This window comes from Acanthisitta chloris, unplaced genomic scaffold, assembly GCF_000695815.1.
Source record: "Acanthisitta chloris isolate BGI_N310 unplaced genomic scaffold, ASM69581v1 scaffold18348, whole genome shotgun sequence".
Taxonomy (NCBI): Eukaryota; Metazoa; Chordata; class Aves; order Passeriformes; family Acanthisittidae; genus Acanthisitta; species Acanthisitta chloris.
In genome coordinates, this window is record NW_008687801.1 from 26,500 (window position 1) to 36,869 (window position 10,370).

The 10,370-nt window shown below is 46.5% G+C and overlaps 1 protein-coding gene across 1 annotated transcript in view; it reads left to right on the top strand.

The window, feature by feature from the left end:
- SYNPO2L (synaptopodin 2-like) overlaps positions 1-9,912 on the top strand; it is a 34,343-nt gene extending 24,431 nt beyond the window's left edge. The window contains exon 4 of the mRNA XM_009080770.1: positions 7,583-9,912. Within this exon, the coding sequence (XP_009079018.1) occupies positions 7,583-9,912 (2,330 nt within the window). The remainder of the gene's footprint in view (positions 1-7,582) is intronic.
- Positions 9,913-10,370: the final 458 nt, after the last annotated feature.

The window sequence follows — 10,370 nt, forward strand, 5'->3', positions numbered from 1 at the left end:
TAGGCTCTGAGGATAAGAAAAAAATAATAATGAATGTTTATCTTCACTTAGGTGAATGCAGTAGTACCTTTGAGCATGCTTTGTGGAAAGCAAAATGCACAGTAAAATCAACATGGACTAATAAAAAGTAGCAAGAGACATAGTCTTTGACCTGCTCAGTAAGACAAGACTTCATGGCTAAAGAAGTAAGGTGGACACAGTATATGCTGGCTTCTGTAAGATACCTGATATAGTTCCACATGACTTTTCCAACGAGAGAAATATGGATGAGATAGGACTACTGTAAGGTGACTGCACAATTGGCTAAGAATAGAATAGAAAACATAACTATTAATGGCTCATGATGTCAGATTAGCTAACTGGCTAAGCTGGTAGTAGTGTTTCACTGGGCTTCTGAATCTACCAGGACTACCTCTATATTTTCACCCATGGGGCTTTAAACACTAACATGTGTCAATCAAATGTCCTCTCCACCTCAATGTTATGTGACTGGTGAGGAGACAGATGATTAAAAATCCCAACCCTCCTCTCTTCTGTCAGTGGATCCTGTCCTCTGGCTGCATCTAGACGGAACGAGCAGTATGTGCTGTGGGACACACCACAGCCCTGAAACTGCTACTATTCAGAACTGGAACCTACCTGAGACACCTTACAGCTTTTCTCTGGTCTTTCTTCCCACAGAAGCCCAGGTGTGTGGGGGACACTGGGGAGGGAGGTGGGTTACCTGGATTGAGGAGCTCAGAAGTGTTCCCAGGTGCACCACTGTTGTCTTCCTGCCTGCTTTTTCAGCTGCAAATTCCTGCTAGTGAAGCTTTGTGAATGTATTTTGCTTCTCTTGAGTGTTGTACCTAGCAAGCAGTAACAGGAAATAGCAATAATCCTGTTTTCAATGGATGGCCTGAGAATTCAATTGAGTTTGCTGTGTATTGACCAGCAGGTGACATAACACATGGAAGATACACAGCTGTCTTGTGAAAGGCAGGATTTTTAAATGTAGTAGGAGCTTGAATAGTTGCAGAAAAGGACTAAAATCAACTGGATAACAAGAATATATGACAAGTGCTACAGGATTAATAAGGCCACCTCACCAGATGGTGAGCATATACTTGTGTGTATTACTACAGAGTAGTTGCTGGAAACATTGAAGGACAAAGAGATGATGAATCAGTGGTATCCTGCTGTCAGACATCAAGCAATTTTGTGAGCAGCAAAATTAACAGATCCTGGTGTCCTTTTAATTTATGTCTCTTTTTGATATCTCATTCTCTCATATCTAGTAAATACAAATCTGTCTGATGTCTCTCACCTTCAAAATGAGAATGTATAATCTCTCTGTTGTGTGTGTGTTCTTCAGCTTTTGATGCCTAATTAAGACTTCACTCAGGCTTCTCACATCCTATGATGGGGTCTGTCTTCTCTGTCAAGCCACCTATTTCCATGCAAACTTGTAGGAGCATTGTATCTTTGTGATTTCAGACTCTTAAAATTAACAAATGAACTCAAAAGCTATTAGCATGAAATGGGTAAGATCAAAAGACATGCAGCACGATTGCATAAACCTTTCTTAGGAAGTTGGGCTAAAACTGCAAAAGGCAGATTCACAAGTGCATTCAACAGGTGCTGTTTTGGCAGTGTTATCACACTGTGTAAGGAATATCCAGGGCCCAAGTGTGAGCTGTGAGCACTGAAAAACCAGCCATATGTGCTACCTTGTGCACTGAGGACACTTTTCTGTCCAGCTCAGGAAGAAAGGCAAAGCCTCACCCAACTGAGGGAGATCTTTTTGAGTGAACAAGCCATTCAGGTCTCCAGCAGGATACCATGAGACTAATATATTGCAGCCATGCACAGCAATGTCTCCACACACTCTGCCTAACAGAGCCCTTCAATAGCAGCATGGCTAAGAATTGTCAGAAATCTACAGAATGAGTGGGCATGGGTTTCTTCCCATAGACTGTCAATGTATCTGCAGAAAAGTCTGATTTATGTTTTTCTAAAACCAGGAGATTGCACTGGGACACTTAAAGTCACTAGCTATTTGAGAACAGCATTGGTTTGACAAGTTTTGTACCTCAGATACATATTTAAGTGTTGCAGACTTGAGTAGGGCTGAAGTGTTTTCCTGTAGCACCCTAGCTGGTGCTGAAGCTATATCTGTGTTTTATATTATGCACAGATTATGTGATGGAAGTATGAAAATATCCAAGAATGAGAAATGTTTTCTATCTCGAGAGTTTTACCACTTCTTTTAAGTAAAGGAATATGTATTCCTCTGCTTAACTGTTTGCAATTCAAATACTGATCAAAGCTTGAAAGGTTGAAGCTTTCAACAGGGAAATACTTAGAAGGTCAATACAACCCATCCAAATCTTATTTTGAAAGGACTCCAGGTATGAAAAGTATGAGATGGCTATAGCCTCTAATGACTTATTGAGATATTTGCGACATTAACCATGGAAAAAATGACCTTGTCTAACATAAATAGCTGGAAGAACAAAATTCCAGTTGATCCCATGTAAAAAATAGTAGACAAGTAGCATTTCATCACAGAGGATCAGGCTCTTTATCTCTGAAATTATCAGAATGCTTATTTTCTATGGTAATAGCTTTTCTAGAATTTGGTCTTTGGTAATAAAATTTGTAATTGTTTGTTTCCTAGAGAACATGAACAGTCTCTGACATCACGTAAGCTTATTCAGTAGTTTGCCTGAGTGTACATTCAAATGCTTTCTTTTAATAAGGTCTGATCTTGAAAAGATTTATACTTCTTACACTTCTCTTTACTGTAATTAGTAGTGAAATTAATTTCACTTCAGTGAAATTTAGTTAAATTAAATTCATAGAAAAATCTTTGTAGGCTTTGCTTAATAGACATTTTTCCTGTCTGTGGATTTTTCCAACAGAATTCAGTGGGGACATGAAATAAGTGCTTTAAAAATTAACAAAAGGTTTTCTATAGAAATTATCCACCACACCAACAGAATTTGTGGGTTTTATAACCCTTTCATTTACTCTTTTATCCATTCCATTTGGATGTTTGTAGTAGAGACAGAGAGGTCTTTTGATTCCAATGGCACATTGTATGTATCAGAAATTACAAGGTTTCCCCAAAGAGTGTCCCTATATGTATAAATATTCACCAGAGACTGAACCACTTGCATTGCTCTTGCTGTAAGAGTCTCTGTGTAAGGCATGACAGGTCTCTCTATAGCAACATTGCCTGTGGGAGTTGTCTTCTTGGCATGCAGTGATTGCTACTGAATTTCAGGAGGCATGGTCAGACCTTCATTTTTCTAGAGTCACCAACTCTGGAGACAGCCTGCTTGAGTCCTAGGCTATAGAGTTGCTAAGGCTGGGACTGTTGGGAGGGAGGATCACAGGACCGTGTTCCTTGGCCATGGCTCTGGGATTCTTTCACAGGACCTATTGCTTGGGCACAGAAAGAGGCAATGAGACAGGACCTAGCCAAAACCTGAGGAGATGCTGAGATTTGCAGACTCCCAGCACCATCTACTCCCCTCCTCCCTGTCCAGCACAGTCCTCACTATCAGCACCTCATCTTTCAACACCTCTCAGTCTCCAGTGCTGGAGCTTCGAATGGTGATGCCAAAACACAACTCCTGGGCCTCCAAAGGCTCTGTCACCCTCCCTGGGCACAGCCGTGCTCTTCAGTTGTGTAGGTAACCACCTCTGCTATTATAATTCAACCAAATTCACTGCAGGCACCCAGGATCCTAATGCTCCTCTGTGAAATGTTCCTCAGCCTTGGTACACAACAGAAATCTGTATCATGGCCCAATTCTCCTCAGACATGGAAGAAAATTGATATACACAGGGGAAGAAAATTGATATACACAGGAAACGAAAGGATCTCCTCTCTCTTTCCTTCCTCATGTTTACCTGGAGCTGGGTACTCTCTGAGGGTTTCAGTCAAGGAAGGTTGAATTCCTCCTGTGTGGGTTTCTGCTGCCTGCCAGTGTTGGACATGTGCACTGTGTTAGTTTCATCCCTTTGAAGGGCTCTTTGGCACAGGAATGCTGGACATCGAGGCATTGGGAACACTAACTTGAAGCTTGCACCTTTCTAAACTGAATCTTGCACCACAGAAGCTGTGAGAGTACAGAGTATATTTTCTTATTTTAAAATAAAAAAAGAGGCGTTTCTTCTTACGGAGAGTGGAGAGTGGGGGAAAGGAGGAGGGTGTTTAACTGCCAGGTGACAATGTCCATCACACTGCTTAGTGATGAAGCTACGTAGACAAAAATAGACAAAGTGACCTCATGGCTTTCAGCAGCAATGCCTATGAGACAAAAGAGAGGCTTTAAAAGGCCTGTGGAACTGATAGCAAAGGGCTTGGACACCTCAGAGTTTTGGTTCTGCTCCAGCAGGGAACTGCTTCTCTCTCATTGCTTCTCTCTCTATGGGGAGTTGTGAATTAAACGGGCTTTGTGACATGCCCAGCTCTCCTGGTCTGGACTCTGCCTTCTCAAGCTTGGATCAGCCTTATGCAGGTACAAATCCCTTCTCTTCTCTTCTCTTCTCTTCTCTTCTCTTCTCTTCTCTTCTCTTCTCTTCTCTTCTCTTCATTTCCTCTCATCTCCTTTCTATTCTACTCTCTTTTCCATAGTCTTTTGCCTATTCTGATTTCACTCTTGCTCTTTACCTTCAACAAGTCATCTCAGGAAGATTTTTCCTTTTTTTTTTCTTAAACTGTTGTGGAAGATTTTAGCTTGCATAGCACAACCATTTTTCTGTTGGGAGAATTGGTCTAAGTAGTTATGTGCTTTAGCCTTTGATGAGGAGAAAAGTAGGAAGAAGAGAAGAGGGAGGTGAGTAGCAGGTCCCAAAGGGCCTTACTTGCCATCTGCTTCAGAGCACAGGGCAGTTCAGAGCAACCTTCTAGGGAAATTGTACATAGATTCTAATGCTGAGCCAGGACCAAGAGCTGGTGGAGTTAAAGCTAAGACTGTCACTGTTATGTTTTCTCTGAGAGTATTTGCTAGCTGAGACTCCAGAGTTGGTGCTTTCATGGTACTCTGCTGTCAGAAGAGGCTGTGCAGACACTCACTTTGGATGGTGTAGCTCCCTAGCTGTTAGCTCCTGATGCCAGAGGTCCTCCTGTGAATCACTCAGGGTCCAGAGTTTACATATTCTGCACTTGACTAAGATTCTGTAGTGCTGCTCTTTCTTGTAAATTTAGAAGCAAAACACCAGCCAGATGAGGTGTAGTAGCTTGTAGCAAGGATGCTTGTAGCAACAAAGAGATCTTCCTTATTTCCTCCATTGTGAACAAGCCTCAGAGCCACGTGCAGGCAGATTTGTAACTGGAGTGGACAGACCTTCAGGGACTGTAGCTCACTTCCATCACCGGGCGCAGGTCTTTGAGGCCAAGTCTACAACTGCCCTGAAGAGCACTAACTCTACACAAAAACCTGGACATTACTTCAGTCTTGGTTCAGCAAGGGGAAATTTTGCAGAGAGCCTTCACTTTGCAAATGCAAGTAAAAATAGTGAGCCATTTTTTCAGCATTGATTTTGATGTTTCCAGTTTTCTGGGTGCAAAGGGAGGGGAATGGAGTGTTCATTCACATGAGGTGATCTTGAACTTCAAAAGTCTCCTTGATGAAATCCCAAAGTACCAGCAGCATGTGCTATGGAATCATTGCAAACCTTGAGAGCTTCTTGGGAGGATGACTGCTCAGCAAATCAATACCTTATTTTCAGCATGAGCTGGGAGAGGGAAGCTCTTTCTGCTGTGGTTACACTGGTGCAGTATGGAATCATGACAGCTGCCACAATTGTGCAGCCTAGCCAAGTTTTGGGAGTCATCTGCAGCCCTCAGGAAAACTAGTATCCTTCTTAGCTGAGCTCCCTGTTCCACACTGTTCCTCCCCTGTTCCCCACTCCTGTGTTACCACTGCAGATAACTTTGCCACATTAGCAGATTCCCATTGAATGCATTCTTTGTTTAAAAAAATGGTCAGAAATGAGACACTGAGAGGACTGAGCAGTTTCCATCATCCCTTGAGCTAGTGTTATAAATTGTGGCCCAATAAATTGGCAGGAGCCAGTTCAATTAGGAAATTTATTGATTGAGCAAGGCTTCAGCAAGCAAAACAGCGCTGGGCGGCCGGGGAGTCTCTGCTCCGCAAACGGCGCACACCCTTCCCCAAAGTCCCCAGTTTTATACTCTTCTATTTCCCGCTCCGTGTGGCTCTGCGGTGCGCTCTGCGCCTGCGCGAGCTGTTGCTAGGGACGCTGTTCCCGGTGTTGCTAGGGACGCTGTTCCCGCTGTTGCTGGGGAGTCTTGTTCCCGCCTCCTTGTGATCGTAGAGCTGGAAATTCCCTTCCCGATGCTTTCGTGTGTAGGTTCCTTGACCTGTTGTACACTTTTTAACTCTTTTACCTATATTTTCTATTCTACAGTTAGGCTTTTTTCTTCTGTACCATCATGCTAGGAAAAAGACAATGGGAGTAAGGGAAAGGATGAAAGAAATGAAAGAAATCAACAAATAGTCTATGGTTTAGATATGTGGAACTTTTTTCAGTGCAAGGTTAGTGGTGATTTCTGTCACTTCAACACCAGTTCAAGGCATATCCATACTTTTCTTAGGGCAGCCAATTTTGGTTTTAGTATCGAATCTTATTCACCACCTGCTTTCCCTGCACACAAAGGCAGAGAACACAATGTTCCTCTCTGGGGCTTTACTGACCACTGGACTGGCAGAGCAGGCGGAAAATCATTATCCCACACTTTCATGCCAGTGTCCCAACAGGTGCTGTCTTTTCTAAGAAAGGCTTTCTAAGCAGATTTCTTCTGGCCTGGCTGCTCAGTTGTGGGGGTCCGGGATTCTTGCTCAGGAGCAAATACTCCTCCTCCTTGCCAGGCATGGGGCAGAGGGAAGTGACTACAGCAGGGGTGAAAGCATGTCTCCTTTGCCTCCTGCAGTGGCAGGGCTGCTGCAGAGGAGCAAAGAGCCCTACACTTAATGCTGCTGCACAGCACTCTGACTGTAGCTGGCATTGCAGGGCTCAGATCAGGAGCTGCCTGGCTGTGCCCACAGAGCACCTCTCCTGCTGCACACACACATGGGTGCTAACAGTAACAGTGGCTGCTTCCCGAGCTCCCAGAGCCAGAGAGGCTACTTGCTCCTGGGAATCCTCTATATGGTAGGAGGAAGGTCTACAGAAAGCAGGGCTCCACCTTCAGGGTGCTAAGTAAAAGGTAACAATTCCCAGGAGCGCAGGTCTTCACTGTAAAAAAGCCTGGGACTCTTGGCCATGTGCTTCAGAAATGGGAAATCCCTGACCTGATGAGGAAACAGAGACTGGCCATCAGAGTGGGAGGAGTTCCCTCCCCACACCTGCATCGACTTTTATTGTGCTTGCAGGGAACGAGGAAACTGCTCCTGGTTTTCTATCAACAGTTCCTAAAGACAATATCAGCAAAAGTAGGAAAGGAAAAGGGTAGGGGTGAGCATGTTTCCTTCTATGGGCACTAGAACACCTATAGCCATATCACTGTCCACCTTCGCCCACCTAGACTTTTGCTGAGCTCTGACGTTGCCTCTGTCTCTTTCAGAGCTCCACCGCCACGAGAGCATTCAGGAGAAGAACGTGAAAGAAGCTAAAACCAAGTGCAGAACCATTGCATCCCTGCTGACAGATGCACCCAACCCCCACTCCAAGGGGGTGCTGATGTTTAAGAAGCGCAGGCAGAGGGCTAAGAAGTATACACTGGTAAGCTTTGGGAGTGTCGACGAAGATCGCTCCTACGAGGAGGAAGACGGAATTTTTCCAACTAGTGAGTCTGAATTTGATGAGGAAGGTTTCTCTGATGCCCGAAGCCTAACTAATCACTCAGACTGGGACAAGACTTACCTAGACATTGAAAAGCCCAAGTCTGATTCTGAACAGAAGGAAGAAAAGCAAAAAGGTTTGAGTGAGGCCTCAGGCAAAGGAGCACGATTATTTGAGCAGCAGAGGGAACGGGCTGGGAAATACACAGTTGAGAAAGTTCCAGTGCAGAAGAGCCCCCAGCTTGCCCCAGCTGCCCAGTCAAAGCAGGGCACAGTGAACGGAGACATGCCTGTGCCAGAGAAGACAAGCAGCATGCCCCTCAGCATCCACCTGGAAGGTGTGCAAGTGCCCAGCAAGCAGCCAGCCACTGTCCCCACTCAGCTCCTGGCTGCCCCTAGCCCCACTTTCTTTCTGCCTCCCCCAAGCACCCCTGACCCCTTCTCTGCAAGCTCAAATAGCATGTTCAACAGGTCTGCACGGCCCTTTACTCCTGGCTTTTCTGGCCAACGCACAGCAACATCCTCCGTCATCTTCAGGCCATCTGCACCCAAAAAACCCAGTGAAAATCTGGGTGGGCAAAGCACAGTGGCTCCCCCTTTCTCAACTCTGGCTCCAGGAACACCTGCCAATACACCAGTGCCAACAAACCATGGTCCAGTCAGTTCCTCCACATCTCTCTATATTCCTGCACCAGGAAGGCCGACATCACCACTGGAGTCACAGCCAAAAGGGGGAGAAAGTGGTCCAGAGACTAAGCCTTCTGCCAACACTGCCCGGACATCCACCGCCTCTATCTTTCTGTCAACTCCTTCAAAGCCAGGAGGGGATGTGGCCTCTGCATCATCCCTGCCACGAGTCCCTGGAACAGCCTCTTCTTCTTTGTATATTACTCCAGCACCATCACAGCACATGACAAGCAGTTCCCCTGTGCCAAAGCAACCTTCTCCTGCCATCTCTCCAGCAACGCCACGACCTCTTTCAGAGCCCTTAACCTCTAGGGAGCAGAGGATTGCTGTGCCGGCTCCCCGCACAGGCATCCTGCAGGAGGCTCGCCGGCGGGGCAACAAGAAACCCATGTTCAGTAAGATAGAGGAGAAGAAGAAGAATTCACCCAATCCTGAGCTCCTGTCTCTGGTGCAGAACCTGGATGAGAAGCCGAAAGGTGACCACCCTGGTTTCGAGTCTGGGCCTGAGGAGGACTTCCTCAGCCTGGGTGCCGAAGCCTGCAACTTCATGCAGTCTTCAGGACGCAAGTTCAAGACTCCACCTCCCGTGGCTCCTAAGCCTCAGCAAGATGCTGGACTGGTAAATGGGGCCCAGGACATGCCTCAGCTTAAAGGGAAGGGGGCAGAGCTCTTTGCCAAACGCCAGAGCCGCATGGACAAATTTGTGGTGGAGACAACACCGAAGCCAGAGTCCAAGCCCAGGACCCCCTCTCCTTCCCCTTCTCTACCCTCATCCTGGAAATATTCACCCAACATCCGTGCTCCCCCTCCAATAGCTTACAACCCAATGCATTCCCCTTTCTATCCCCTGGCAGCCAGCAAATCTCAGGCTAGCAAAGCAGAGAGCAAAGTGAAAAAGGCACCTGGCCAGAAATCGGGGATCAAGGTCATTGATTTAATGCGCCACCAGCCCTATCAATTGAAGTCAGCTATGTTCTGTTTTGGGGATCCCCCAAACCCCAGCGTTCAGAATTCTCCTGCTCAACCAACCCCACAGGCTGGCTCATCCTTCATAGCAGCCAAGCAGGTCCCTGTGAAAACAGCCAAGACCCAGGAGATTCGTCGCTTCTCCACTCCAGCTCCCATGCCATCCTCCAGCAGCCTGGCACCCACCGTGCTTATGCCCCGCTCAGCCACCACGCTGGATGAGCCACTGTGGAGAACAGAAATGGCCTCTTCTGCCCCTGCCACACCAGCACCCTTCCATGTGGAGCTCAGCCAGTCCCCTAAGCCATATCAGAGCTCCCCAGAGCCTGGTCAGGTGGGACAGGGGCTTTCTCCAAACCCAGCCTCTGCCTCTCGGTTTCAGGTGGCCAGGCCCAAATTCTCAGCAGCAAGAACAGGGATGCAGGCCAATGTGTGGAGGCCAAGTTTTGGCCACCACTGAGGCAGACACTCCTCCCATCCTGTCTGTGGCCCCGCAGAGATAGTGCTTGTTTTGTCTTTCATGTCAGCTCAGTACATTGGGATGAGTGACACAAAATGAAGAAAAGAGAAAACCAAAAATTACTCCCCTTCTGCACCACCCTCTCCCCCAACCTCCTCTTTGTCTCAGATGGAAAACTTCATGGAATAGCTTACTGGCTGTGGGTGCAGTAGAGAGTGCATGTGTGATACACAGAGTCGGAACTTGTACAGAGCAGCAAAACTCACCTCTGGAGAGGGTGAATGGCAGGGGTTGTCTCACATGAGGACACACAGGAGGCAGCAGTTTTCCTTTGCAAAGGACTTTGGAGTCATCCCTGAATGGAGGGAAACTGTGGTGCAAGAGCTTTCCAGGATAAAAGGGTGAGAGGTGGGATTACAGAACAGAAGCCCTGGCTTTCCCATTAGCCTGCTCCTCTC